Below are 27,178 nucleotides of genomic sequence, written 5' to 3'. Positions count from 1 at the left end.
CATGTTATGTTATGTTGTGTAAGAGAAAGACCAGTGAGGCCCATTCTACGCCCTTGGCACAGTTGGACCATGTAGGGGACTATTGGTGACAAATTCATCCTTGATGTGATTAGCTGTGATGTGATGCATTTCATGTTATCATATGTTTTAAATGTTTTATTATTCTGCTCACTGGGCTCTTGTAGCTCACCCCTTTCCCTAATCCCCCAGGATTGCAGGTACGGGCTAGACAGAGAAGTCAAGAAGAGTAAAGTCTTGTAATAGTTAGAAAGTGGACATGATAAACGGTAAAATGATGTAAAGTTGTATAGTCATATTTGTATAAAGATATTGAGGTTTAGAAGTGTGCTTGACCATAGTTATTGTAATTCCTTTTGATACATGATCTTAATGTTTATGGATGTCTATGTTTAGCCAACTCAACACATGTATTGCCACCCTTTGGAGGCATTGATGAGATTCCAAAGAGGGGTCAAGTTTATGATTATGATTATGTTTAGTGCATGCACAGGTTGAGTTTGGTGTATGAGAAATGAATGAAAGAAAAGTTTTAATTTTTTTTATATATGTTGTTGATCATGTATGGGATTAAATAGGTTTACAGGTAGCATGTCAGGCTTGCTACGGGTCCCGGCGGCTTTAAGTCGACCCGGATCCTAGCGCTGGTAGCGGTCCGATTTTCGGATCGTTACATAAGGTTACTCCACACTATTGTTGCAAATCTGCCCTATTAAATCTGTATCTTTCTCTCCTTTAGAAAAAATTCATCCTTGAATTTTGCTCATGTTCATGTTAGGAATGGAAGTTTTAGGAACTAATGCATCTTCAATGACCTTCTCTTGAATAGGTGAAAATAGCATGAAACTCTCTTCATATATGTTCTCATCAACAACCTGCACATCAAGAACAAAAGAACTAGGCATAACAATGTTAGTCATAGAAAGATTATGTGGATTCTCCTCTATAACTTTCAAAATAGCCCCATTCGCCTCCTTGACCTCATCAATCATGTCCTCCCATGTCCACCATCATTCACAACCTCTTTTTTAAGCTCAATGATGGAATTTCAGCAATAACTTCACTAATTTCATGCATTATAACTTTCTCTTCAATTTTAATCTTTATGGAAGTTGAAATTAGAACTTTAGCCTCTTCTTTTTCCTTTGCTTTCTCCATCCTCCTCTTTCTTATCCTTTCTCTTTTCTAAGCAACAAACATCTTCATCTCCAACTTTTCTTTACATAAATTCTCTTCATAACTATGAAGCTCCTCAAGTAACAACATAACTTCTCTAAAGTTATATGTAACTTCTTTATCCATCCGTTTTCTACAATATTGGATACAGTCTTTAAAGTTATTTATTGTAAAATTAAGCATAAGATAGGAAACATTCTCCTTAATCTCCATCTCAAGTTTCTCTCTATCATTTCTATGCTTATCCAAACTCATGGTTAAGAATAAAACAGAAATCACAAGAAAAAAAATAGAGTTAGTAGTAAAGCACTCCCTCACGTGTTTATACACTTTTACTACTTCTTGCAGTTTTTCCAATTGAACTTCATAACTTAAGCTAGCCAACCAACCAACTCAAAAGAAATATTTAGAAACAAATAATAAAACCCTAACAAAGAAAAGTGAGCTCAAATACATTAGAAATAAGACACAAGACAAAATGAATGGTAGCACAAGGATAAAACTATGTACTACTTGATTATATCAATTTAGAGTGTAAACACGATCAAATAACACTCTAATAGTGTAAAGGAAATAAAGATGGCAAGACTCAAAAAAATTCAGCAAACAAGAATTGAGAAATAAACAATTTAGGCCAAAATATAAGAATCTGAATCACTACAAAGCAAATCAAATATTGAATCTAAAATATTTCTACGCAACAAAGCAAGAAAGTGATAATACCTAAATTAAATACGCTAAATCAGAATTATTATGTATAATTAATTTTGGAGTCAAATTAATTATTTTATGCAAAAAAAATTGTTTTAAGTTATAAATATGCACATGTGTGTGTGTGATCAAATATGTCATCAAATTAATCAAAACAAAAGAGAGTCGATTCAAACAGCCCTATAAGAATAAAAATCCAAAAATTAGGACAAAGAAAACAATTTAGGCACCCCTATCTTCTAGAATGTTTTTAGGTACAAGAATCCTCAAGTCCTAATTCAATAAAGACCAGGAAAACAAATCCAACCAGGAGAAAAATTCCTCCAAAACATACCTAGGGTTGCTTCAAGTTCTATTTCAATAATGATAAGAAAAACAAATCCAACAAGTAGAAGGATTCCTCCAAGTGACATGCCTAGGGTTACCTCTTTCTTCTTTTTTCTCTTTTCATTTTTTTTAAATTTTCTTTCTTTTTTCTCTTTGATATGAAACATGAATTGACCAAGAAAGAAAATTAACTAATTTAATAATCAGAATTAAATCAATACACTCAAACAAGTTTAGACCTTAAACAAATTAAACTATTACAAGACTGAGACTTTAAAAATAAAAAATACAAGAAAAATCAAATTTAAATCCCTAAACTAAGATAAATAAGAATTTATCTTAACATTTAGTTCTTATACTAACTAACGTAGAATCCTATGAATTAAATCTAAGAACTCTATGACAAGATGGAATAGCTTCAAGGGTCAATAATAAACTCCCCTCTATAACATTTTACGCAAAGAACAACAAAAACACTAAGAATTAAGGATTAGAGAAACAAGATAAACGCCGCAATTGAATTAATAAATTTATCTTGATTCTTGATGCAATTAGAAGAAAGCAATCTCGCAATCTCACACTCTCACAATAATAAAAGCATGCAAATAGCATGAATAATTTTGAATTTTGATTAAAAAAGTTCTCTCCTTGAACAAGAGAAAACTTAAGTTTAAATACTAAAACTTAATTCTAATTCTAATCTTAAGAGAATAAGAAAAAACTAGTTGTAATGTGCCTCTATTAAGGGCTAACCGAAAACTTACTTGGTTCAACACCCTATAAAAGTCAATCTAATGTATATTAAACTTGCATAACATCAACATCAGACCCGTAAAGCAAGATAATGCCTATACTTTCAATTTCCTACTAAAAAAAGTGGTATGATCTCCCTAAATCTAATTTCAATTTAGATGTAATTTCTTCACCATTTACAAAAATAAATTATTAAGAAAAAAAATGAAAATTTTAAATTATATTGCATAAATATTGAATTTTTTTTTGGCACCATTGTGCCTTAAAATTCTAATATAATTTTTAGTAACTTAAAAAAAGAAAATTTTTTTATCAAAGTTAAGATAGTTGGATTAAAATGTAAATAGACAGAAAGGCTTAATATTTTATAACAAAACCTTTTTATTTTGATTATATATAATGTGAGTTCACAATCCACTTCAACTGTCTCGTTGGTGTCCTTCAAATTCAATTTCAAAAGTTGAATAAAAATTTTGAAAAATTAGTCTATCTTATCAAAATTGAAAGAATTTAATTGAATTGAAAAAATTTTATATTAACAAATTGATTTTTGTATTTAGAGCTCATTTTTTTTCTATGAATTAAATGGTTAATACTTGAGAAAAAAGATAAATACTTAAATAATTATATTTTAATTTATTTTAAAAATAGAAAGAAAAATATTAATAAATAATAATAATAATAATAATAATAATAATAATAAAATTCACATTTCTAACAATATACATGATGAATTTTAGAGATCTAATGCTCCCAATATATCATCATTTTGTATAACATTTAGCGTAAAACATGCTAAAGGGAATTTCAATCCAAAGGTAATTTTGTCACTATAAAATTATTTAATGTTAAGTTAGTTTTATTTTTGACAGAATAACTAATTTAAGGTATTTAAAACTGTGAAATTATTACATAAAATTTAAACAAAAGCTAACTTATGAATTTCGCTGAACTTAAAGGATTTGGCTGTAAATTACCATTCTATAAACCGGTATCGAACTTTCTACCATTAATTAGCTTAACCCGGTGCGAATCTTTTTCAGTGAAAAGTAAGTGCGACAAGTCAACAACTTCGTGTTTTGTCTTCCCTTCTCCGCCGCAGATTTATTTAATTTATTTAAATTTCCCTTCTTCCTGTTTCTTTCGGTTTACTATTCTTTCCCTCAGCAGGAGAAAAAAAGAAAAGCAGAATAGGGATTTATGGATATGAGAGGCAGAGTGTCGTCGTCATCACCATCGAACAAGTCTCCGGTTGGATCGAATTTGGATTTCTGTTCTAACTTTGGTCGTGTCTTTCTCAGTCATCCGTTTGATCGATTGACGCCTTGGTTGCGGTTTTATCTTCCCTAATAGTTTCAACTTAATATAACCCCAGATATTAAGATTGAGGTATTGTTTCCTTTTTTCTTTTAATTTTGTTGCTTTTTACTTAATTGAATTGTTACCATGTTTAGCTTATCTGCTGTTAGCTTTGTGCCCATCAACGATTCTGTTTTGTGAGCTGAATTTTTAGGTCTTTTTTACCTATTAATTTTACCTGAGCAATTCCAGGTGTTGCTAAGGCTTTTCATAGCACGGTGTCAATAGCTGTATAAGGAAGGCATGCTGTGAAACAACATGAACGCTAATGCGAGCCCATCCTATGCCAAAAAGTTACAGGCGAAAGGTAAGTCTCCTGGTTGGGCTGCCTTTGATCTCAAGCAGCGTCAGAAACAAGGTCTTCCGCAAGTCGGCAACGATCCTTTTCCACCCTTACCAACCACTAGCACCACCTCCTTTCGTCCCTGTGGAAACCCACCGAGCAATAATGGTTATTTTGAAGGAGCTTATTCATCCGTTTTGCTACCATCCGCAGATTTTCCAAGCATAGCAGAGGATAGTAATTGCAATAAATATACACGAGTTAGTGATTATGGTCAAGTTGAGGTTATTGAAGAGAAGAAACCTGCTTTTGTCTTAAACCATCTCAAAGAACTTCACAGTTGGGCTGACAAAAGCTTGATCGAGGATGTCATGGCCGCTGTGAATGGTGATATTGATAAGGCCACAGTTTTCTTAGAAGAGATTATTTCTACTGACAACTCTGAGGAGAATGGGGAAGCAAAGTATTTCTCTAATTGTGATGATTTTCAATGTGACACAGAGGAAGATGAGAGTGTTTTGTTAGGACGGAACTCAGACCTTGCTGCAGACATAGCCGATCTGAGCTCTACACTTGAGGATGCTCTCAAAGGTAATTACAAACAATCGAAGAATGTGCATGCTGCTTGTGGACATAGACTTTCTGAGGCTGCTGCTGCAAACATGAAACTAATTCTGGGGCACATCAGATCCTTTCCTGTTGAGCCTGAGTGGGAAGAGCATGATGTTTACTTGAGCCATCGAAGAAATGCACTAAGGATGATGAGGTCAGTACTATGTCCTGCATTTTCTTTTTATGTTTTATCTGGAAATTTATTTGCATACCTTGGTGTTATGGTTGCGAAAGCAGTGTGATTTTATCAGGATGTCTTGTTTGCACAAGGAAGTAATTGATTACAGAAATGCATTATTGAGCTAGCCTACTTATATAAGATAGCGTTTTTCAGCCTGATGTGATGCAATGTGCCAAACGTTATAATGAATAATCGAGAATTGAGTTAAATCTATGATTTTTAGTTCACATAGCATCAACTAAAGTCGAATGGATTTATTTATGCCATTATTTTCCTGTACATTTGCTAGAATATTACATACGCTCTATATAGTATGTTGTGTCTTATGCACTGGGATGCCTCTTTAAAAATAATTGTACTGTAATAAATCATAATGATCCTCTTGTCATCATTCAGTTGTCATGTTAACAATACCTTGGTTCTGAAAGACACTGGTTGCACGAGTTGCATTTATTTAGAGTTTGACTTTTTAACTTATTTTTTGGTGACTATTTATACTGTAGAACAGGATCCATATTCCCATCAATATTGCATAAAAAGAAACATCATAGTTATGTCTGCCCCTAGTAAGAGATGGAAAATAAAGCCATTATTCATGTTTCGGTATTTTTCAATTAAATATTGATGGTTGAACTAATAAGGTGTGTCAAACTCCTGGTATGTCAAGATGTTATGAAACATATTTTTGCTTGTGTTGCCCGTTTCTTCAGCCCCTAGTGTTTTGTTGGAATTCAACATCTCTGAACTAATGGTTCTAGTTGCATCTAATGGATGCTAATATTTTAGTTATATTGGTGTATTAAGAATTCCCAGACTGTCTATCCATCAGGTTGGCAGCTCGGCATTCCAGGGCAGCCACTAATGCTTTTCTGAGAGGAGACCATTTTTCTGCCCAACAGAACTCACTGAAGGCTCGTAAAGAATGGTTGAATGCGGAAAGACTCAATGCTAAGGCAGCTAAGGAAATTTTGAGTATAAGAAATAGTGAAAATAACCCATGGAAGTTGGATTTGCATGGTCTTCATGCAGCAGAGGCTGTTAAAGCCTTGCAAGAACATCTTAACAAAATTGAGACACTCCTTTTAAAGGACCGACCAGTATCACCTGGTAGATTCAAGACAAAGAATGGTATTGTGAGTTCATCACTTAAGCCCTTTATTAGCATAGACATGGAGAACTTGGATAAACAACAGGCAGGACTAAGGCATAGAACAGTATCATTACAAGTAATTACAGGTATTTTTGCTTCATCCTTGAATATAAATGTATTTGCATGTGGAATGAAGTATTATATGTTTATAGTCATTGGGGCCAAGCAATATTGTTAAAAGTACACCTTAAATGAAAGGCACAGGGCGGAGACTGATGACCTAATGGCTAATGCACTTCTAGCCCCTAGCCAGGTGATTCACTTAGGTGCAGTTGTTTTGTGCCTTATTTTGAAGTTTCTAGGTGTAACCAATGCATCATCCATCAGATATGTTTAAATATTTAGTTTCACATCATGGTGGTTGTGTCTCTCCCAACTTTTCATTATGCTATCATAGCGGACGAACAGTGTATTAGATTGGAAGTGTGCAAGAGTTGTAGATCCAAATCAGACAGCTATTTTTGTCAAAGAATTGCATCTATAATATGCAAAACAATTAAGAAAATTATTTCACAATCACATAGCACAAAGCTCTCTTATTTGAGACGATAAAGTAAATAAATTAGTGAGAGATTTTTTAGCCACTTCCTCATGTAGTTTATAATAACCTTTGTTATATAGATTAAATTTGTATAAATCATGAGATCTGTAAAATATCACCTTTTTAGAGGTCAAGAAGTGTTCTGCTTTTTTCTTGTAGGCATAGGCAATCACAGTCGGGGTCAAGCTGCAATCCCAACAGCAGTGAGAAGTTTCCTTAGTGAAAATGGGTGAAACATTTCTCTACTACTTTTTGTTTATTATTTAATTAAATGCATATGTTAATTGAGTTGATAAATATAATGTCTATAAATATTTTTTTTTAATCAAACTGGAGAGAGAGAGAGAGAGAGAGAGAGAGAGAGTTTGCTTTACATTTTACTTATCTGTAACTATATTTGACAGATATCACTTTGATGAAGCAAGGCCAGGTGTAATTTCTGTTCGCCCCAAATTCCGTCACAGATGAATGATCAGTTAACTCATGGATGTGCAGAATCACATCCTTGCATCCTGAAATGTAGTTAAATGGCCAAATGTATAATTTACCTCTCATATTTTTATAAAATGTCATTTTACTCCAATTTTATTTTTATTTTTATTTTATTTACTCTTAATTTTTAAATTTTAAATAATTTAATTTCTACGAAGTGAGAATATATATATCATCATTTAACTTTTAATTTAATTTTAATTATTGAATGATTTAATCTCATGATGTGGTAGTGTAGTACTTGAATATCACATATCAGTTATAGAGATTAAATTATCAATCATTGAGATTAAATTATTTTAATGACCGATAGTAAAATGATTTTTTATGAAAAGGTGAGTGGCAAATTATACATTTTACCTAGTTAAATTCATTCATGTCAGATATCATTGTATTACTGAATGTATCTGTTTGTCTTGTTATTCTGAGGGCACTTGCTTGAATTAGATTTGTATTCTAAATGAATGTATCTGTTTGTCTTGTTATTCTGAGGGCACTTGCTTGAATTAGATTTGTATTCTAAATGGTCTTCTATCATATAAACACTCGATCATTTCTGTATGATTCTAATTTCTGGACTGCTGCATTAGAGGATTGATATATGTTGCAGTCTCATATCTCGTGTTCTGCTTCTGCTTTGTTAGCACAGTTAAATGCATTGGTGTGATTAAGGTTTAAAAATGCGGATGTGGACATTGTTAAAACTTAAAAATGCTTATGGAGTATGAACCTGTTACCCAGGATTAAGATGTTTGTCTAGCATTTTCTATTAATTAAATAGTTTGCCAACACGGCTGCACCTGTTCGGAAGGAGTATCATTGTGGATGAAAGCTGCCGTCGGGCTACTGCCGTTGAAACTCAACTCACACGGTTTTAAGGAGTGTCCATGGATGAGAGGCTTCTAGTTTATGTCTACTGGGGATGCGTGTTCAATTAAGGATTATGCCGAGTGGCTTATTAAAGAAAATTTAATCTTGGGTGATAGAAAGTTAATTTTTTTTATTTGTTAAAAAAATTAAGGGTAAATTATTCTCTATTGTTTTAGATTAACAAAAATAAAAATGTATTGTATATTTATCATGTACAATAATAAATATATTATATGTAATAGATGTTTATTGTAAATGAATTCGTATTGTATAAAATGTTATATATAAATATTATATATTAAAATACTTTATTAACTTTTTGTTTGGCTTAATTTATTTTAAAAAATTTTAATAAATTTTTTGAAAAAATCATGTAAAAATTTGATTTTTTTATTTTTAAATTAATAATATTAAAATATAAAATATTATATGTTTTAACATGAAAAGTTTTATTTATATCACATTTTGAATTTTTATTAATTTATTATATGTATATAATATAGAAGTAGAAATAAGAGATAAATAATAGAAAGGATAAAAAAATATTAAAATAAAAGTAAATATTATAAAGAATTTTTTAATCAAATAAAACTTTAAGATCATATTATAATTTATTATTATTATTTTGAAAATTTAAATTAATGCTTCAAATAACAAAATGAAAAGATTTATCTTATTATTTAAAGTTGAAAGTTTTAAATATAAATATTTATATTTTTTATTTAATAAAATTTAAAAAATGTATATATAAATAAATAATTGTGCAAAATTTTATTTATTTATTTTCCCTCGTCGGGACTAAAAGAAGTTAGGACCTTATTAGAACTCTGACTAAAGGCTCATATAGCCAACAGTTTCCCAAAATTGAAGGGAAATGACGATGCGTGTTCCTTTCATTTGTTTTACCAAGCAATAAATGGTGCATTTCTCTCAAGGTCAAATCTGCCCAAGACAAAAATTTCTACATCGAAAATTGGCTAAATTGTACGAGTCCTCACTGTCTGTGCCCCTTCTCCACTAAGCGAATTGAGATGTTGGTTTGGATTAAATTTTGAATTCAAACCAAACTCTTCCATTATGAAAGTAAGCTATTTGACTTGAAAATCACAAACCAGTTCAATTCAATTTATCTAGTCCATTGGTTAATCATTAATTTTTAACTACAAATCATTTTATTGCTATAAATTTCATCAATTATTAAAATAAATTTTATCTAATTAATACCATAATGATTATGAAATATAAACCATAAGTCATTCATTTATATCTTAACAGCAAATGACTTGTCTTTTTTTTTTTTTTTTGGGATGGATGACTTTTCTTATATTTTGCCAAATGACAAAAATAAAATTAAAAAATATCATAAAAAATTCAATGAAAAAGGTTAAATAAAAATAAAATAATTAAATTGAGATATTACAATTCTAAACAATAGAAACAAATAAAAAATTGTAATTAATTTTATGAACTAAACACCAAAAATATTACAATTGACCCAACCCACGGACACCTTTATTGACTATTGCCTCCTTGAGTTTGATCCCAAGTGCATATGCCAACGGGGGAGGAACAGCATTTCCAATTTGCCGGTGCCTGTGTTGGACGTTACCAACAAACTTGTAGCCATCTGAAAATCCCTGATAAATGCATAATACAGAAAAAAGATGAACAAATAATGAATTTGAGCATTCATGAGAAAATTGTTTTTCATTTTATGGTGAAATGTTTAGTTAATAGGAGCACAGAGAGGGAGCACAACTTGCCACTTATGCTGGATAAAGAGGTTTACAAGAACAAATTTCTAGAGGAAAAACAAGTCTATCATTGTAGAATGGGATCAGCAAGTCTGTACAAATGTGTACAAATGTGTATAAACAAATGAGTATAAATAGATCAGCATGTGCAGCCATTTGTTGTCTATTCCAATGCAACATTCCGAATTACAGCTCAGGAGATCAAAGCATTTAAACATCTCTAGTGGCTTAACCATAACAAGAGAGGATCATTAACAATGGTCTGGTCATGTTTAATGAAAAGCAGCTAAGCAGCTAATGCTCTAGTAAACAAGTGTAATGCGTTTAAGGGAAAGGAGCAAGAAAGAGGAGACCTAATATGATGCGGAGAAAAAAGATATCAAAAGGCCAAAAGGATCCTTATAATGATGCCAAAAATCTTTGGAATTAAGGTTTTTCATTCTCGTTGTAGTTGTAGCAATGGCTTAACAGAAAAATGATTCAACGTGCTAAGAAACTTAAACTTACTTGAGATCGGGCACATTCACGAACTGTAAGAATTCTGTCCTGTTCAGGATGAAAACACATCCCCACCTTACCCATCGGTTGAGGATCTGTTATTGAAGTTGGAAAGTTCCCTTCCCAATCCAACCTCCCAAAAAGCCCCTTCCACTGATTGTGCCGTTTAGCTGTGTTTGGTAGGCACCACGGAATCAAATCAACCACTTGTCCAGTAGATAATTTAACCTGCTTGTCATAACACTAAAAATCAGATCTATAGAAAATAGGTGATATGAAAAATGAAAAATGAAAAATCAAGAGTCTACAACCTACAAAAACTCAATTTTATATTCGTACCTTTTCATCTGGAAGGTCACGCCAATCAGCACCTGGACGTTTTGGGATCCTCTGACACCTAATGAGATTCAGCTCATTCATTTCTTTGGATATATGGTCCGTCAAAACAGTTGTATCCCCTCGAATTTTCTTTTGGAACCATGACACAGGATCATTTTTATACTGCAAAACGAAAGACTAAGAATAATGTAACCTGCATGTCACCAATACTTGATGCTAGGATTTTCTTATTATCTTACACACCTCCATATTTGTCTTAGAGGCACCATTTTCTACAGCTGGGAGATCACCAATAGTATCTCTGACAGTTATTGCACGGAAAGGGGCACCATTAGCAGTACTTCTAACAGCAGCATATTGTGAATTTTCTGACAACATGATTTTCAACTCTGGGGCAGCAAATACATGCATTGGTTCTGGCCCACTCTGGAAGAATCTCATCAGGGGAGGCTGCCCATATGAATGCTCTTTTTCGTGATTGCGAAACTCCATATGCTCCAGCTTCCAGTATACCAAACCTCACCTAAGCATAACAAGTTATACAAGTATAACTGTGCAGGAAATTATAGAAATTAATGTATCAAATTACATAATAATTAGTGTTATTAAGGCAAGAGGTGATAGAATCCTCTCTCACCTGGGCAACATCTACATGTGTATATATATGTATACGTATAGATATATATGTATACATATTGTATTAATTCCTTCTTAATTAATTAATTAGTTAGCACAATTATAAAGATATATATTCCCAAATAGCTAATTGAATTATAGGCACATTTAATTATAAATATGTAATCTTTTTCAATATTGGAACATACTTGAATATTGAAAGTCAACTATGTAGATATTATATTTTTTTTTCCTCATTAGTTAATATATATATATATATATATATATATATATATGCTAACTAATTAGGAATATATCCCTAATTAGTTAGCATAATTATAGGGATATACATATCTAATTAATTAGCCTAATTATAGGATATAACTCCCTAATTAATTAGCATAATTATGAGGATATATCCTCTAGTTAGTACCTAAAATTCTTTAATCAGCTGCTTTAAACAGAAATATGGATTAAGGTTTAATCTTTAAAAAGAAAGCAAAAAGAAACCCATGCATGTTATTTTCAACGGGCGACATCTCGCATCGCCTCGCACCTCAAGCCAGGTGAGGTAAGGTGCTCGCCTCTTGCAAGAGGCCTCGCCACAGCCTTTAATAGTACTGATAATAATTTTACTATAATAGTACTGATAATAATTTTACTTATAGTAACATCTACCTGATATCCCATCTCGAGGAGTGAAGCCAAAGTTAAACGGAAAGTTTGTCCTTTATTGAAAGACACGAAGTTCCTCACATTCTCCAGGAGGAAGTACTTCGGTCGGAAGTAGTCAACAAAGGATAAGAATGCTAAAATCATCTCACATTGAACTTTACTCCAAGTGCTTTGACTAAACCTATTCATTCCTGAGAAACCCTGCAAAGAAAGACCACCTTCCTTTGTAAAATCCTCCAATACTAGGACATTGAGTTGGTATTAAAAAGGCCAGAATTTCACACACTTGACATGGAGGTCCTCCATTGATGAAATCAACCTGCCCTGGTAATGGCAAATCTTTGATTATTTTTTCATCAAGTGATGCAGCCAATTCTATGGCCTCACCAGTTGAGATGCATTCATCTGCATCCCCACACTTCTCCATTACAGCCCTGCAATACAACCCAAAAGCTGTCAAGCAATACGCAGAGAGGACAGGGAAAGAGTTAAAATTACAATCAACCATTTACCTAAGGATCACATTGCAGTTATTAATAAAAACTAATGACGCTGGATGATTGAGCTTAAATGCTTCTCCAGCAGGCTCTTCATATTCAATAGCCCACTTGGTTGATGAGACACCTGCAATTTTGAATGAAAGCACCAATAATCAATCATCAGGTTCTTCAGTAATACATATGCGAGTAAACATACTCAGATAGAAAAAATATAAGGATATAAGGAAAAGTCACCAGCTTGCTGCAATCCCTCTGATAAGCCACCACAACCAGAAAAAATATCCAATGTGGCCAACCTTCTCTCTTGAGATGCTTCTCTTTCTCTTTCACCTTCATCCTCTCCCTCTTTGCACTTACCCTTCCTCTTCCTAGATGCAGCATCACTTTCCCCACTCCCAGTTGAGTACCTCAATCTGATGTTAGCTGGTAACTTCTCACAAAAGAGATTGGAAGTTTATTTACATCTCACTGAAGCCAGGTCTTTTTATGCAAGACATGATAATCATTAAACAAATTTGCAGATGTGAAGTGGCTTCAAATAACTTAAACTAAATTAATGCTTTTTCCACGAGCTGATTAAAAATATTTAGCTAATCACAAGTCACCTGTTTTAGGGACCCTCTGGAAGGATCATAAAGATGCTCACAAAAGAAGATGTGATCAAACGTTGCAGCAGCACTACAGGTAGGAATATCACTTTTCTTTCTGACTTCACATTTCCCTTCAATAGCCTCAGCAGGTAAAAGATGCATATCTTCGCTGTAATATATCTGAAATTTTAAGCCATAAAACTCATAAGAGAACAGAATTTGCTGGCTACCGAGATATAAAAGCATATAAGGCAAAGTATGGTGACAGAAAAGCAAGGGACCCGACATAATTATGCCATAAAAACCTTTAAAGAGTAGTTTTACCTCGCGAATGTCCGAACAATATGCCTTCTGAGATGAGATGTCCTCTGGTCTGAAAAACCTTTGGACCTTAACCCTGGTGGATCTTGCTTCAGCTTGTTGCAGTTCCTTTTGGACAATGATCTCCAGCAACTGGCACACAACATAAGCCTTCAGCCCTACGTTCCTTCCACCCTTAAAAGTTTCAGTCTCCCTTTCAATAGAAAAATGATTTGGACTTACATAGACAAAATCATGAACAGAATACTCAGTCCCAAGATATACAAATCCAGTCCTAGAAGAGTTCACTTTGAAAACGTCCTTCTCCGTTTCAACTTCTTTTATTTTGCAAGAATGGCAGACACCAGACCCAAGACCCATTGTATCAAGCGGGAGACTGAAAAATGCACCTCTCTCAGGCCAATACAAACTTTTGCAGTAATACTCTGGTGGCAATCCTTTCCTTTTCCTCTCTTCTGCTCTTGCTCTATCAATTTTATCAGCATTGTCATTATCTTTCCTGTGATGATGTCCCCAAGGCATTTTCCGAACTTCCACTGCAATTGCCTGTTTGACATCCTGCAAGTCATAATTTGCACACTCATTTCTTAAGAAAACCTCCCTCTCATTGGCTGCATTGCCAAGAACTGTCTGGGATCCCTGCTGCATCATTCTCCCATGAAAAATTTTGCTTCCATCCAAAGCTTCAAACATGTACTCTACAAAATAGATTTCAGGAAATTCATTTGATTCATTAACATCCACTAAAACAGCACCCCCCACAGCAATCATCTCTCCATGAACAACTGCGCACTTATAAATAGCTTCACCAGAATATGTTACACCTACAGGATTCCCATCCCATTGTACTTCATCCCTTGAATAGTTTGATTTGGTCCATGATGACGCCAAGCAAGGCTTTTGTGTATTCCCTGAAATTAATGGATTCCCCTCTTCAGCATCATCTTCATTTTCCTCTTGATCCTCAATGCAATCCTCCTCTTTTGCTTCACAATTGGTCTCCTCTTTCAGATCCTCTGGGGAGTAATTAGAGTAGTACTCGCCCCAGATTCTGTTAATCAACCTTGTTGTTGTTGCCTGCATGACCTTCCTCTTGGAAAGCACAGGGCCTGTACAGCCCATTGCTGCTCGCGGATTTAAATTGGGTTGAATCTTCTGCATAATTTGTTTTTTGTTCACCACCCATTTGGTATGGTGTCTATCCTCCATCTTACTTGTAAGACCAACAACAAATGCACATTTCTTTATCTTTTCATCAGGAAATTCAGCAAAGAGCTGTAGTATTATCTGCCCATGCACAACCACATATCTCTCAACAGTTGCCGGGTCATGAGAAATGTAACCGTGATCATCTTTTTTGAACTCAGATACTTTCCTGATTACATCTGCAAAAGAAAGCCGGGACACTCGGCTTTGCTCTTTCAACAATGTAATGATGCTTCTCGCAAGTTTGGCTGTTTTCAGAACTGGTTTATACCATGGAAAATATTGCTTTGATGGCCTTCCAAGTCTATACCTGAAAACAAGGGAGGAATCATAAACTTAACACCATAAGAAACAATTCATGACTAATTCACAACAGAAAAAAAACACTGTTCTTTTATGATTATGAGAGAACATGAATAATACCAGGCCATGTCCGTGCGGATAGATATGAAAACCATTGAAGACCCAAATTCAATCATCCACTCCTTTATTGCACTCAAAAAGATTGGCAAGCCAACATCATCCTGTGCTCCTGAACACCCTGAGGAAGACTGATCAGGACCATTATCAAGGCAGAATCCACTTCCATCATCTTCAGTCATCCTTCCTGACCCAAATATGGTGACATCTATATCCTCGCAAGGTTTCATAGGAAGAAGCTCCAAGGAAATCAACCTTGAATCGGAGTTATAAAGTGACCAATTATGGAGCATTCTTTTAGGAAGATCATCAGGGTCAACCATGATGTGCTCATCACTGCCAATAGCCACATATTCATCAATTTCTTCATCAGAATGTTTGTAAAACGCAGGCAAAGGGTAGTCATTAGCAATCTCATCTTCATTTATTTTTATGTAGATTGTATTTGTTGATGAAGCTGAACCCTGATTTTTCTTTTGCTTCTTTGTGGATTGCCAATACTCTTCTTCTTGCAAAAGTCTTGCCAATTTTGCATCTTCATCCGCCTCAGCTCCACTGAAGGATGAATTAGACAGTAACACATTTGATTCTGTGTCTCCAACTTTTGGGCATATCATCAAATTCCCACCAGAGCTTGCCGCTTTTGCCAGTACAAAGTTTCCGTGCTTGCGACTCTTGCCTTTCAAGGCAAGAAGAACAGGCAAGCCTGCAAATTTCTGGTCATTCTTCTTTGAGGTGTCATCCAATCCTATTAGTTGGTTATAAATGAATTCACCCTGAGAAATGACAAAATCCTTGATAGATGCTGCACCTGAGAAACACTTGCTCCCAATCATTGATCGAACAACCCCTGCAAGCAACTCATCAATAGTGAGGTCAGGATTCCCTCCAGATGATTTTGACAGTTTTTTGTACACCTCTATACAAACATGAGCCTTTTCAAAGAAATGGTCATAGAACTTTTTGTAGCTGCTTGCAGGTTTTAGGCAATCATAATCAGCAATATCTGTCGTAAGCCATACAACTGGAGAGCCATCTTCATAACCAGAAATGTTCCACCCTTCTATCCTTCCAAAGCCTTCACACCTAACACGTTTTTCCTTTTCCCTCTCAGGACCCTCTTCAAGAGGTAATATAAGACCAGATATAAACATATCATCAACTTCAATCATCTCAAGGGGCTGTGGGGTGCCATTTGCATCATGCACAACAAAATCAGTTAGTCTCCTATTTGGACGACCTTCTTCTTGTTCATGTGTAAGGTGAATAGCTATAATCTCTTCATCTGCAAATTGATCATTCTTTGATTCAAGAACAGAAATATTTTCAGATAAACGTATAGATTTCTCCTTAAAATCTGTGCATGCAGCAGCTCGCTTTGGCCTTTTCCAGGAAACAGCAGCCTCTTCCTTCCGATGAGAGGAATTTCGCTTCTTTACTTTTGCTCTGTTAGTTAGTTCCTTGATTGCACTAGAAACCGAGGATTTTGTTTTTCCTTTGTTCTTCTTCATTCCTATGACCAAATAAGAGTCCAATGAGAAGACATCCAAAGCACTGAAATCAGAGATAATTATATAGAAATGACAAATTCACTTTTGAACATGTCTGAATTTCGCAATAGCCAAAAGAGAGATGGTCAGAATAATTACATAAGAGTAAAAATAAATGTAGAAAGAATTGAGACAATTTTGGCAATGGCATGCTTATACTATCACAAAGATATCATATTATGGATCGAGCTTCAACCATTCCCACAAATTCTTTCTTCCATTGCATTAGCATTCGGTTGCAGAACTAGACAAGGCAGCCCTCTGTTATTGAAATAGATCACCAGCAAAGCATCAGATCATGTCAATAAAACACCATAAGTATTATTTTGGTTTGAATTATATTGACCATATAAAGCATCTCCTTGAGGAATTAATTAAAAGCCCAATAAGACGAAAAAGATTAAACAAAGAACCTAGGAAGTAGAAAACTATTATAAGATAAAATAAAGGCCATCTGGTCCTCAATTTCTTTAGTTGTAATCCCACCAAGTACTCCAACAAGCAAAGGTTCAAAATTCAAAATTGCTAAAGACACTACCATATACAGCCCACTTCAATTGATAATCGTTTAACAACTCGTTCAGAGTAATAAATTGAACTACACAAACATGATGAGAGAGAAGAAAAACAAAAAAATAAAAATAAAAAAAAAAATTAAAAAAAAAAAGATAAAGAGCACCTGTATCATACTAAAAAGCCAACAGCATAAAGTAGCTGACAGATTTAGGATCAATAAACTTGAAAAATGAAAATAAGAAGAAAGTATCAAATGATAAGTAAATTCCCCAGCACCTGATTCAGAATCAGAATTTTTATCCACTGAATCGTTGGGTGGTGGTGAATCCAATAGCGCTGCAGATCCCATTCTTCAGTTGAACACAATCTCTTGCTTAGTTATTGTGTTCCTGTGGTTTCTTGTGAATCTTTGGAATTAGAATTAACTAAAATAACCAAGCAACCCAAGGGGTAAAGAAAGATACATCAAACCAGAGCAGGAAGACGCTGATTATTTATTTAATCTATTTGAGTTGACAACTTGAAACACACATTTCTCGACTAAACTCGCGCAATGGGCAAGTGTTTGCCTCTCAAGTCTCTCAATAATGCATTTTTATTTCAAATTTAATCCGCAGAATGGTAAGAAAAAAAGTGGGGTGAGCGGGAAAATGAAAATTTTGGCGCCCATCGTCCATTTTTAGCAAAACCCTTTCTTGGAACATGAATGTAAGCAGCAGGGCACACCAATAAAACTAGTTAAGGCAGAATGTAATTTCGGATATTGGTTCTTACTAAACCAATTAAAATAGAATTCCAATGTGCAATTAATATAAATGAATTGTTTTATATGTTATACCTTTTATAATACAAACTATTTATATAATTAATTAATTAATTAAAATGTTTATATTTTTCATAAATTTTAATTTAAAAATATAATAACTTAATTATAATTATATCCATTTCAAACAAAAATAACTTAATTATAAATCTTTAAGTAAAAATTATTAATGAAACATATGCTTTTGAGGTCGGCAGGGATTGCAATGGTCAGGTATTTTCGAGTACGGAAAACACAAGAAACATCAAAATTAAAATATGTTCCAAGAAACATAAAATTATTGTTTGAAACAATAATTATTTAAATTTTTATTATTGGGTTCGGATTCGTACTCCCAAAAAAATATGAAATAATTCATATAATATAAAATATATATTTTATAATAATATTTATAAAAAAAATTAAAGTAAATTTTAAATATTTTCTAAAAATATTAAATTTTTAAATAAAAATTATTAATAAAAAAATTTTTTATATAAATAATTAATTAAAAAATATAAGACATTTTATTCTGATAATAATAATTCCGTTTTAGATGAATTTATATTAAATTTAAAATAAATTTAGATATTTTTAATGTGAATTACATTCGAATTCGATCAATTTAATTTTTGCGAATACCTTATCCATGATAATGCTACTAGATCTACTGGATCCAAATAATTGGACCTAGTATCATTTTCATTCAATTTATTGTTTCAAATTTAATAAATATCATATCCGGAATCTACATAATACAAACATATAGACAAGATTTTAAGAGTAAATGTATTTGGCTTCATAAATGATAGTAGCTATGGCACCGAGTATATTTTTCTGAGTTTTTTAAGACTAGAAGTCATATGAAGAGTTATAAAGTTTTGAGAATATAAAGTGAAAGTTGTATTTTTGATGAAGGTATAGGTATTTGTATATCTGTCTATTTCGGGTATACTTGCAACATATCCCTCCGACCGAACTACTATATTTTTAGTAAATTTTTTAAACAGCTCATTATTAGCAAACAGTTGGCTCATTTAACACTACATCAATTAAAATCATGCCTCTAATACATGTTACAATAAAAGTGTTAAAGTATGTATATTTAATACTTCATACCATTGTCTAGGCAAATGGCGATCCGCACGCCTTTATCCGAGCACCACTATGGTGGAACAACCTCAAATATTATTTATACTCTTAATATCTAACGCCCATTTATTTCATAATGGACCTATTTGCTATTTATTTAAATGCTCTTAATATCTTGCGTCCATTTATTTTTTAATGGACTTATCTACTATTTATTTAAATGTTAATGAGGAAGAGCAAAATGATACACATGTCACAATTTTAAAAAGGGCACATTTTTATATGATATCATATTCATACCAAAATCCTAACTTGAAGCACAACCACTTCTCATATTATCTAATAATCGAGTACACTTCCTAATAAATTCACTGCAAAACTAAACGAGCTTGAAAGTGGTGGAGTACCTTTATACCAAAATCCTAACTTGAAGCACAGCCACTTCTCATATTATCTAATAATCAGAGTACACTTCCCAACAAATTCACTGCAAAACTAGATGAGCTTGAAAGAGGTGGAGCGAATGGGCATTTGGCGAGTGGAGTAACAATTAGACATGTCACCAACATAATTAAGAAAAAAGTTTATGATTATAGAGGTTGTTGAAGTTGTAACTAGTAATTTTAGAGAATATTTTTTTTCAACTAAAATGAAATATTTATTTCTTAATAAATGAAGATTTATAATCTTGGTAGGATAATATTTTTTAATTATATTGGAAAATTTATTTTTTAATAATGGAGGATTAAGTGAATGTATCTTTTATTTATATGTTATTTATAAATTAAATGATGTTCCTAATTAAATTAAGACGGAATGATATGATAATCTAAATAGAAGTATGATTGAAAGGATATTTGATTTTTATTGTGATAATAAGTGGCTTTTTGTCCACTGATATGAGTGGTTTTGCTGAGTTGAAGAGAATGGTTTTGTCCCATTGCAACGAGGGACTTTGCTCAACTAAGGAGAGTGGCCTTACTCATTGTGGAAAGGGGTTTTGGGTGCAGTACAATGTAGTCCATAGAGGAAGAGATGAAAGTTTGGATTTAAAGTGGAAAACAACTTTATCTATGTACTTGAAGACACCATTTATGGTATAAATGTAATTATGATAAATATATTAAAATATTTCTAGAGAAAATTATTATGAAATAACTAATATATTTAGTATATGCAGTTTGTAGAGAGGAGATAATATTAGATGTCATTCAATAGGCAAATGATTTAAACTAATTTTAATTATTTTATTGTGGATAATGAAATATGGATGCCCATGAATGTAATCGTTGTGAGTGATTGTTACGAGATAAGCTATAAAAGAGGTTATTCCATTGAAAGTTTCAAATTGAGAAGAGTGGCCATTATGTCCAAATTAATGCAAGAAAGTGAAAGAAAGTGAGATGATATGAAAATTACCGTTGAAAAAATACTACGTCGTTTGAAGTTATAATGAGGACCTCAGAGCTGCAATGCACATCTTCAGGATCATCCTCAATTCCTCCATACAGCTCCCTATCTATCGGTAAGATCTCCATCTCCCTTGATATCTCTCCAATATACGCAGGCGGATTGACTCGCTCACACTACTTGAAAGAATTAGATTTCTCTTTCACGCTTTTTTCAACTAATCTAGGATTATTTGTTAAATTCCATAGCAAAACAGTTTCTGTGATTCAGCAGATCAAGCAAACTAATTATTTGGTTCACCACTCCAATCCGTCTTTTATTTATTTACTTGAATTTCTCATTTCTGGTGAGGATATTTTATTCTATTTTACAAAATTAAAAGAAAATCTGAATCAAATGATCCTATCATTCCTGCAGGAACATGATTGATTTAGATATGGTTTACTTACGCGTATAGGGGTTTGATTTTATTTCTCACGAATATGGTTTATTCTCGCATATAGGGTTTTTATTTTATTTCTAAATTTTTAACAGGATAATAAATCCATTTATAGCATCGAATATCCTTTATGTATGAGTGATGCTTGAAGAAGTTGCTTTGCATGTTTCACAGCCAATGGCATCAACTGTTTTGCACATTGTGAATAGTACTTTGGAGTGGGTGACACTGGCTTTAGATGCTCCATCTGCTCGAGCTGTTGTTTTTGGGATTCATATTGGAGGTAACTAGTTTTTTCAAGTCTTTTCGACCTCTTGATACTATCATATCCATCTGGCTGTTAATCTGTAATTTCAATAACTTTTTCGTTTTGCAATTTTACTGAAGGACATCTTTTTGTGGAGGGCCTTCTTCTGGTGGTCATTCTTTTCCTACTTTCACAAAAAAGTTACAAGCCTCCTAAACGGCCATTAACAAAGAAGGTCCATGTGGCAGACAGCTACTTTCCTAAGTCAAGTACTTTATTTATTTATTTGTGTGTCCATTGGAAATGCATTTTGTTTCATGTATTGTTTATAATTCGCCAAGTGGTCATTCTCTTGACATATTTATCAGTTTCATGCTTGTAATTACCCTAAGGCCAATGTGGTACTCTGTTTTTACGTCCTTGTTAATTGCCATTTGTTGTATACTAATTCTGGAATGCTATCCTCATGAGTGATTAGAAGATATAAATGTGGTTTTATTTGTTATTTGTTGAATAATAGTCATGGCATATTCTCCTTAAAGAGTAATGCAGAGCAAGCTTAGAAAAGAATATGGAACAAAAATTCTCTAAAAATGTATATTGAGAAGGATTACATGGTGTTGTTTATATACATATGAATGGTACATTCTGGAGCCTTATTCCGTTGTAACAAACTGTAGAGCTGTTTATTCTACAATATTCTAGAGTCTTTTATTGTGGCTCCTCGTAGCAGGGCTATATTTCTTCATCCCCTCTCAAGTTGGAGGCTGGTTGAAATTGAAAAAAGACTCGTCCTAGCTTGGAGTATAGAAGGTGTGAATTGGATAGGTGGTGGGTTTAGTGAAAATAGACTTGGATGGTTTGTGTATAGTTTTAAGAAATCCATTTTGGATGTGATCTCTTATGAGGTGGCAATCCAAGTGATCAAGCATAAATTAGCCGCATTTTTATTATCCTTTTTATTGCTTATTTACACATTTTTTAGTTTAATTTATGGTTTTTATCTTGTTTTTACAGAAAATGAAGAAATTGGAAAATTGGAGAAAAAGTGCAGAAAATTGACAGAAAAGTGATTGGGTCAGTGATTTGCCCAAAACACTCAAATCACCGGGCAAATCACCGGGCAAATCACTTTGACAGCAGAAACCTGGAGGCAACATGCAGAAGTGATATGGGCAGTGATTTGCCCAAGACACTCGAAGACACTGGCCAAATTACTCGCAGAAGACAGAGAGCAGAAAACTGGACTGACTCACAGAAAAGTGATTGGGTCAGTGATTTGCCCAATCACTTGAAGAAACTGGTCAAATCACCGGGCAAATCACTTTGACAGCAGAAACTGACAGCAGAGCCGGAAATTGGGCAGAAAACAGAAATCTGAATTTTCAGATGTCCAAATCCAACCCAATCACTACCAACATAAAACCAAGAGCCACGAAAGAGCTTCTCATCCAAGGAATTCCAATTGCAATTAAATTCAACATCAAAAGAGGAGTCAAACACCAAATCAAAAAGGGATTTCAAAACCCTAGATAGATAGAATTCTTCAGCTATAAAAGGAGAGCCTCCAAACCAGCAAAGGCATCTTCTGATCATCTCATCTCAGCATCATCTCAACTTCAGCAATTCTGCAGAAATTCTCCTTCCTTCTTTTCTTCTTTTCTTTTGTGATTTTGTCCACCATGAGTGGCTAAATCCATTCTTTTCTAGTTGAAGTTGGTGAATTTCAGATTTTTGTGATGAATTGGGAGATTTAAATCTCCATTGTTAAACTTCTATTTATTTTCAATATTTATGCAATTTGAGCTTTCCATAATTATTACTTTGCTTTTAGAATCAATAAGGGCCCATTGCTTTTAAATTGCTTAAGTAATATTATTTAAATGATTTAGGTCCGTAATTGCTTAGGTTGTTCAAATACACATTTAATCAAATTGCATGATCTAGACTTGACCACGCGGTTGGCAAGGATAGAATTAGGTTTCTCTAAGTCTTAATGCAGTTAACAGTTGTTTGATGCCAAAGGCCCCAAGGACGTTCTTTGGCAACTTGTTAACTAGTGTTTGATTAGCGAACGTTTCCTAATCAAACTAGAACTAAGGAGAATTTTGGATTGTGAGAAACGTCTTCCACATCCTAAACTAATTTATTGGAATAAATAGGAGTGTTTAAGAATCAATGATCAATTCTAAACAAATCTGAAATAGATCCATACTTCAACTAGAAGCTTTTCTCTTATTGATTTACTCATCTTTCTCTTATTGATTTACTCATCTTTATCTTATTGCTTTCTTTTGCTATTTAGTTTTAATTCATCAAATCAAACCCCCCTCTTTTAATTACTTGTTATTTACTCGACCTAGTCATTATTAGGAAAATCATTGGTGTCAATTCCTTGTGGTTCGACCCTATTGCCACTATCTACAAGTTTATTGTTGATTGATTAATAGGTTTTATTTTTGACGGCTTCAACAACCGCCTATCAAAAATTGGCGCCGTTGCCGGGGAATTGATCTAACTAACGTATTTTCCTTTTGTGACCAGGGCTGATCGTAAAGAAGCTCTTCTTTACGATCCTGAAATTGAACGCACTGCCAAGACCTTACAAGCATGGCTACGGTAAGTATGTCTTTTCTCTCTTCTCAAATTTCTGAACTAACCTCTATGGTGAGAAATTATGGTATAGGTCAAGCCCAACAACTTCAACAAGCACATGCAGGATTCTATGGACAGCCAAGACATAATCCCTACCTTGACACATACAATACAAGTTGGGGAGACAATATGAGCTATGGCTATACAAGGACAGACCACTACCATGACTACCAAAGAGATCTACAATACAATCCATGTTGGAGGGACAATCCGAATTATGGCTATGCAAGGGCTGACTACTACCAAAACTATCAAGCCCAAGCAACACCTCAAAACTCCCATATGGAACTTGAAGAGATGGTGAGAAAATTGGAAATTTCTGAAAAAATTCTCCAACAGCAAGTGGATCAAGCGGTCAACTAAATGAACGCGCACATATTAAGAAGAGAGGAAGAGCTTCAAGATCTATGGGACGATGACGAAGAAACAGACCAAGCTGCTGAGTCTGCTGCACAAATCACCACTACACTTGAAGCTGAACCAGATACCCGATTCCAGGTTACTGCAAAATTTTCTGCACCAGCAAATTCACCCACTGCCACACCTGCCACTGCTGAAATTGCACCGGCAATTGCTGAACCTGCTGTCCAAAAATCAGCAAGTGCTGAATCTGCCACCATTGCATCCCTTGTTGCTGTCCAAACACCAGCAACCTCAAAAATTGACACAACTGAACCAGAAGATGTTGCACTTACTGAACCAGCAACATACACCACTGAATCAGCCACTATTGCATCCCCTGCTGTTGTCCAAAATCTTGAGCAACAAGTGAGCCAAATGGCCACTTCAATGAGCAAATTTGAGTCTCAAGGGAAGCTACCCTCCCAAACTGAGATAAATCCAAGACAAAATGCTAGTGCCATCACATTGAGGAGTGGAAAAGAGCTACAAGACAGCAAGGCTAAAAAATTGCAAAAACAGGCCATGGAAGAAATTCTGCCAGAAAGTGATCAGGGCAGTGATTTGCCCAATTCACTAGTAGAAACTGACCCGATCGCTGGGCAAACTGAGCTGTCCAGCAGTGATTTGCCCAAATCACCAGAGAAGGCAGAGAGTGATTTGACCAAATCAACAGACCAGGCAGAATCCAGTCAAAGGCAGAAACAGCAACTTATGGAGAAATTCAAGGTACCTCCTCCCTTCCCAAAGAGATTTGCAAGATCCCAAAAGGAGAAAGAGGAAAAAGAGATATTGGAGACACTTCGCAAAGTGGAAATCAATATACCCCTACTTGATGCTATCAAACAAATACCAAGGTATGCTAAATTTCTCAAAGAGCTATGCACCGATAGGAGGAAACTTACTGAACATAAAAAGGTAAGTGTGGGGGAGTGTGTCTCAGCTGTCATTCAAAGGAAACTTCCCACCAAATGCAAGGATAGAGGAATATTTGCCATTTCATGCAAAATAGGCAACATAGGAATAAAGAAGGCCATGTGTGACCTTGGAGCTTCAATAAATGTCATGCCTCTTTCTATTTTTAACTTGTTGAATGCAGGTACACTCAAGGGCACTAGCATTATGATCCAATTGGCTGATCGATCTGTTGTCTACCCCAAAGGAGTGCTAGAAGATGTGTTGGTGCAAGTGGACCAATTAGTCTTTCCAGCAGATTTTTATGTTATTGACATGGAGGAAGACAAGGGCAAAATCACCTCTGATATCCTACTTGGAAGACCATTCTTAAGTACAGCAAGAACTAAAATTGATGTGCATGATGGCACATTGACTATGGAGTTTGAAGGGGAAGTTATCAAATTTAATGTTTATGATGCCATGAAATTCCCCAATGATGTTTCTCCTGTTTATGGCCTTGATGTTATTGATGATTTAAGTCAAGAAATTTTTGATTTTGATCAAGAAAATTTACTTTATGATGGTCTTTGCAGGAAAGGAGAAGTGGACAGCAACATCACTGAAGCAGAAAAAACAGCAGACTGCTGTAACTTGCTGGATGTGGGTGATTTGCCCAGTGATTTGCCCAGATCACCAGATAATCAGCTCAAATCACAGACCAAATCACTGGAGCAGACAAACTTGACAGACAGTGATTTGCCCAGATCACCAGATAATCTGCCTAAATCACAGCCCAAATCAGACAGCAAACAGCAGAAATCAGCACAAACAGCAACTGCACCAGAACTGAAACCATTGCCCAGCCACCTCAAATATGCCTACTTGGGAGCTGGAAATTCACTTCCAATAATTATTTCTAACCAGCTAAGCCAAGAAGAAGAGGAAAAGCTCCTTGATGTGTTGAGGAAGCATAAAGAAGCAATTGGGTGGACCTTGGAAGACATAAAAGGCACCTCAAGACCATTCGGTGGAGGCTCATCTCACCAGAATCAAAGATAGAATGCAAAGGATGGAGCACCTATTGGACCTGCTGGTGGACCATTTTCTGCCCCAGCACCGTGACAGATAGCGATTTGCCCAGTGATTTGCCCAGTGCTTGCCCAAATCACTGGCCAAATCACCCACAGGCCAGGAAGTCCCTTTCCCTTTCTTTCCTTAATTTTTTTTTATATACGCTTACACATTGAGGACAATGTTTGTCATAGGTGTGGGGGTATTACTAGGTTATTTTTTGCATTGATTTACATTGATTCCATCATCTTTTGCTTTCTACTTGTGTCTTTTTGTTTCTTTCTGCATCTTTTTGCCCCATGACATACACCACACATTTTTTTTTCTTGGCACACATTTTTTCTTGCACACACACAGAGAATTTTGTCTTAGTTTTTGCTCTACTCAACATAGATAACAAGGTTAAAAGAGTTTCCTTATCTCATGACCCCATTGATTTGCCACCCCTTTAAGCTTAAATTGAATCATTCACAGTATGTTACCTTCACTTAGGGAGTTTTTCTCTTGAATTGAATCCTCAAATTTGCTAAGGTCAAGGGAAATAAAAATATAAATACATGCAAACACAAAGTTAGTGTAACTCCCTATGAGCTGATTTGCCCAAACTATCATAAAAAACCAGCATAAAACACAAATCATAAACTTGTTCCAATGGTTTAAGACTATGAACTGAGCCTAATAGCCACTTGGAGAAGTGACTGACTGAGTA

At 34.3% G+C, this 27,178-nt stretch overlaps 2 protein-coding genes and 1 pseudogene across 2 annotated transcripts; 2 read left to right on the top strand and 1 right to left on the bottom strand.

Moving 5' to 3' along the window:
• Nucleotides 1-4,084: 4,084 nt before the first annotated feature.
• On the top strand, nt 4,085-7,694 carry LOC110630129. Its single transcript, XM_021777456.2, has 5 exons — nt 4,085-4,374; nt 4,537-5,393; nt 6,250-6,656; nt 7,271-7,340; nt 7,516-7,694. The coding sequence occupies exons 2-5, from the start codon at nt 4,603-4,605 to the stop codon at nt 7,577-7,579; spliced, it is 1,332 nt and encodes a 443-aa protein (XP_021633148.1). The 5' UTR covers nt 4,085-4,374; nt 4,537-4,602; the 3' UTR covers nt 7,580-7,694.
• A 2,149-nt stretch (nt 7,695-9,843) lies between these two features.
• LOC110630161 (DNA (cytosine-5)-methyltransferase 1-like) lies at nt 9,844-18,180 on the bottom strand. Its single transcript, XM_021777510.2, is given in 13 exon segments — nt 9,844-10,110; nt 10,735-10,953; nt 11,065-11,226; nt 11,308-11,484; nt 11,486-11,587; nt 12,358-12,555; nt 12,641-12,788; nt 12,867-12,978; nt 13,089-13,284; nt 13,460-13,624; nt 13,769-15,281; nt 15,395-16,904; nt 17,734-18,180. Coding segments are annotated over 13 exon segments (4,728 nt in total). The 5' UTR covers nt 17,807-18,180; the 3' UTR covers nt 9,844-9,957.
• A 2,197-nt stretch (nt 18,181-20,377) lies between these two features.
• LOC110629929 overlaps nt 20,378-27,178 on the top strand; it is a 34,321-nt pseudogene continuing 27,520 nt past the window's right edge.

Source organism: Manihot esculenta, chromosome 13 (genome assembly GCF_001659605.2).
Source record: "Manihot esculenta cultivar AM560-2 chromosome 13, M.esculenta_v8, whole genome shotgun sequence".
NCBI lineage: Eukaryota > Viridiplantae > Streptophyta > Magnoliopsida > Malpighiales > Euphorbiaceae > Manihot > Manihot esculenta.
This window is presented reverse-complemented; position numbering and strand designations above follow the sequence as displayed.

Excerpts from the sequence above, each read along its gene's own strand:
- LOC110630129 (XM_021777456.2), top strand. The coding sequence starts at position 4,603 with ATGAACGCTAATGCGAGCCCATCCTATGCCAAAAAGTTACAGGCGAAA. Across the intron at positions 5,394-6,249 it reads AATGCACTAAGGATGATGAG|GTTGGCAGCTCGGCATTCCA; the intron begins GTCAGTACTATG and ends TCTATCCATCAG. Across the intron at positions 7,341-7,515 it reads AGTTTCCTTAGTGAAAATGG|ATATCACTTTGATGAAGCAA; the intron begins GTGAAACATTTC and ends TATATTTGACAG.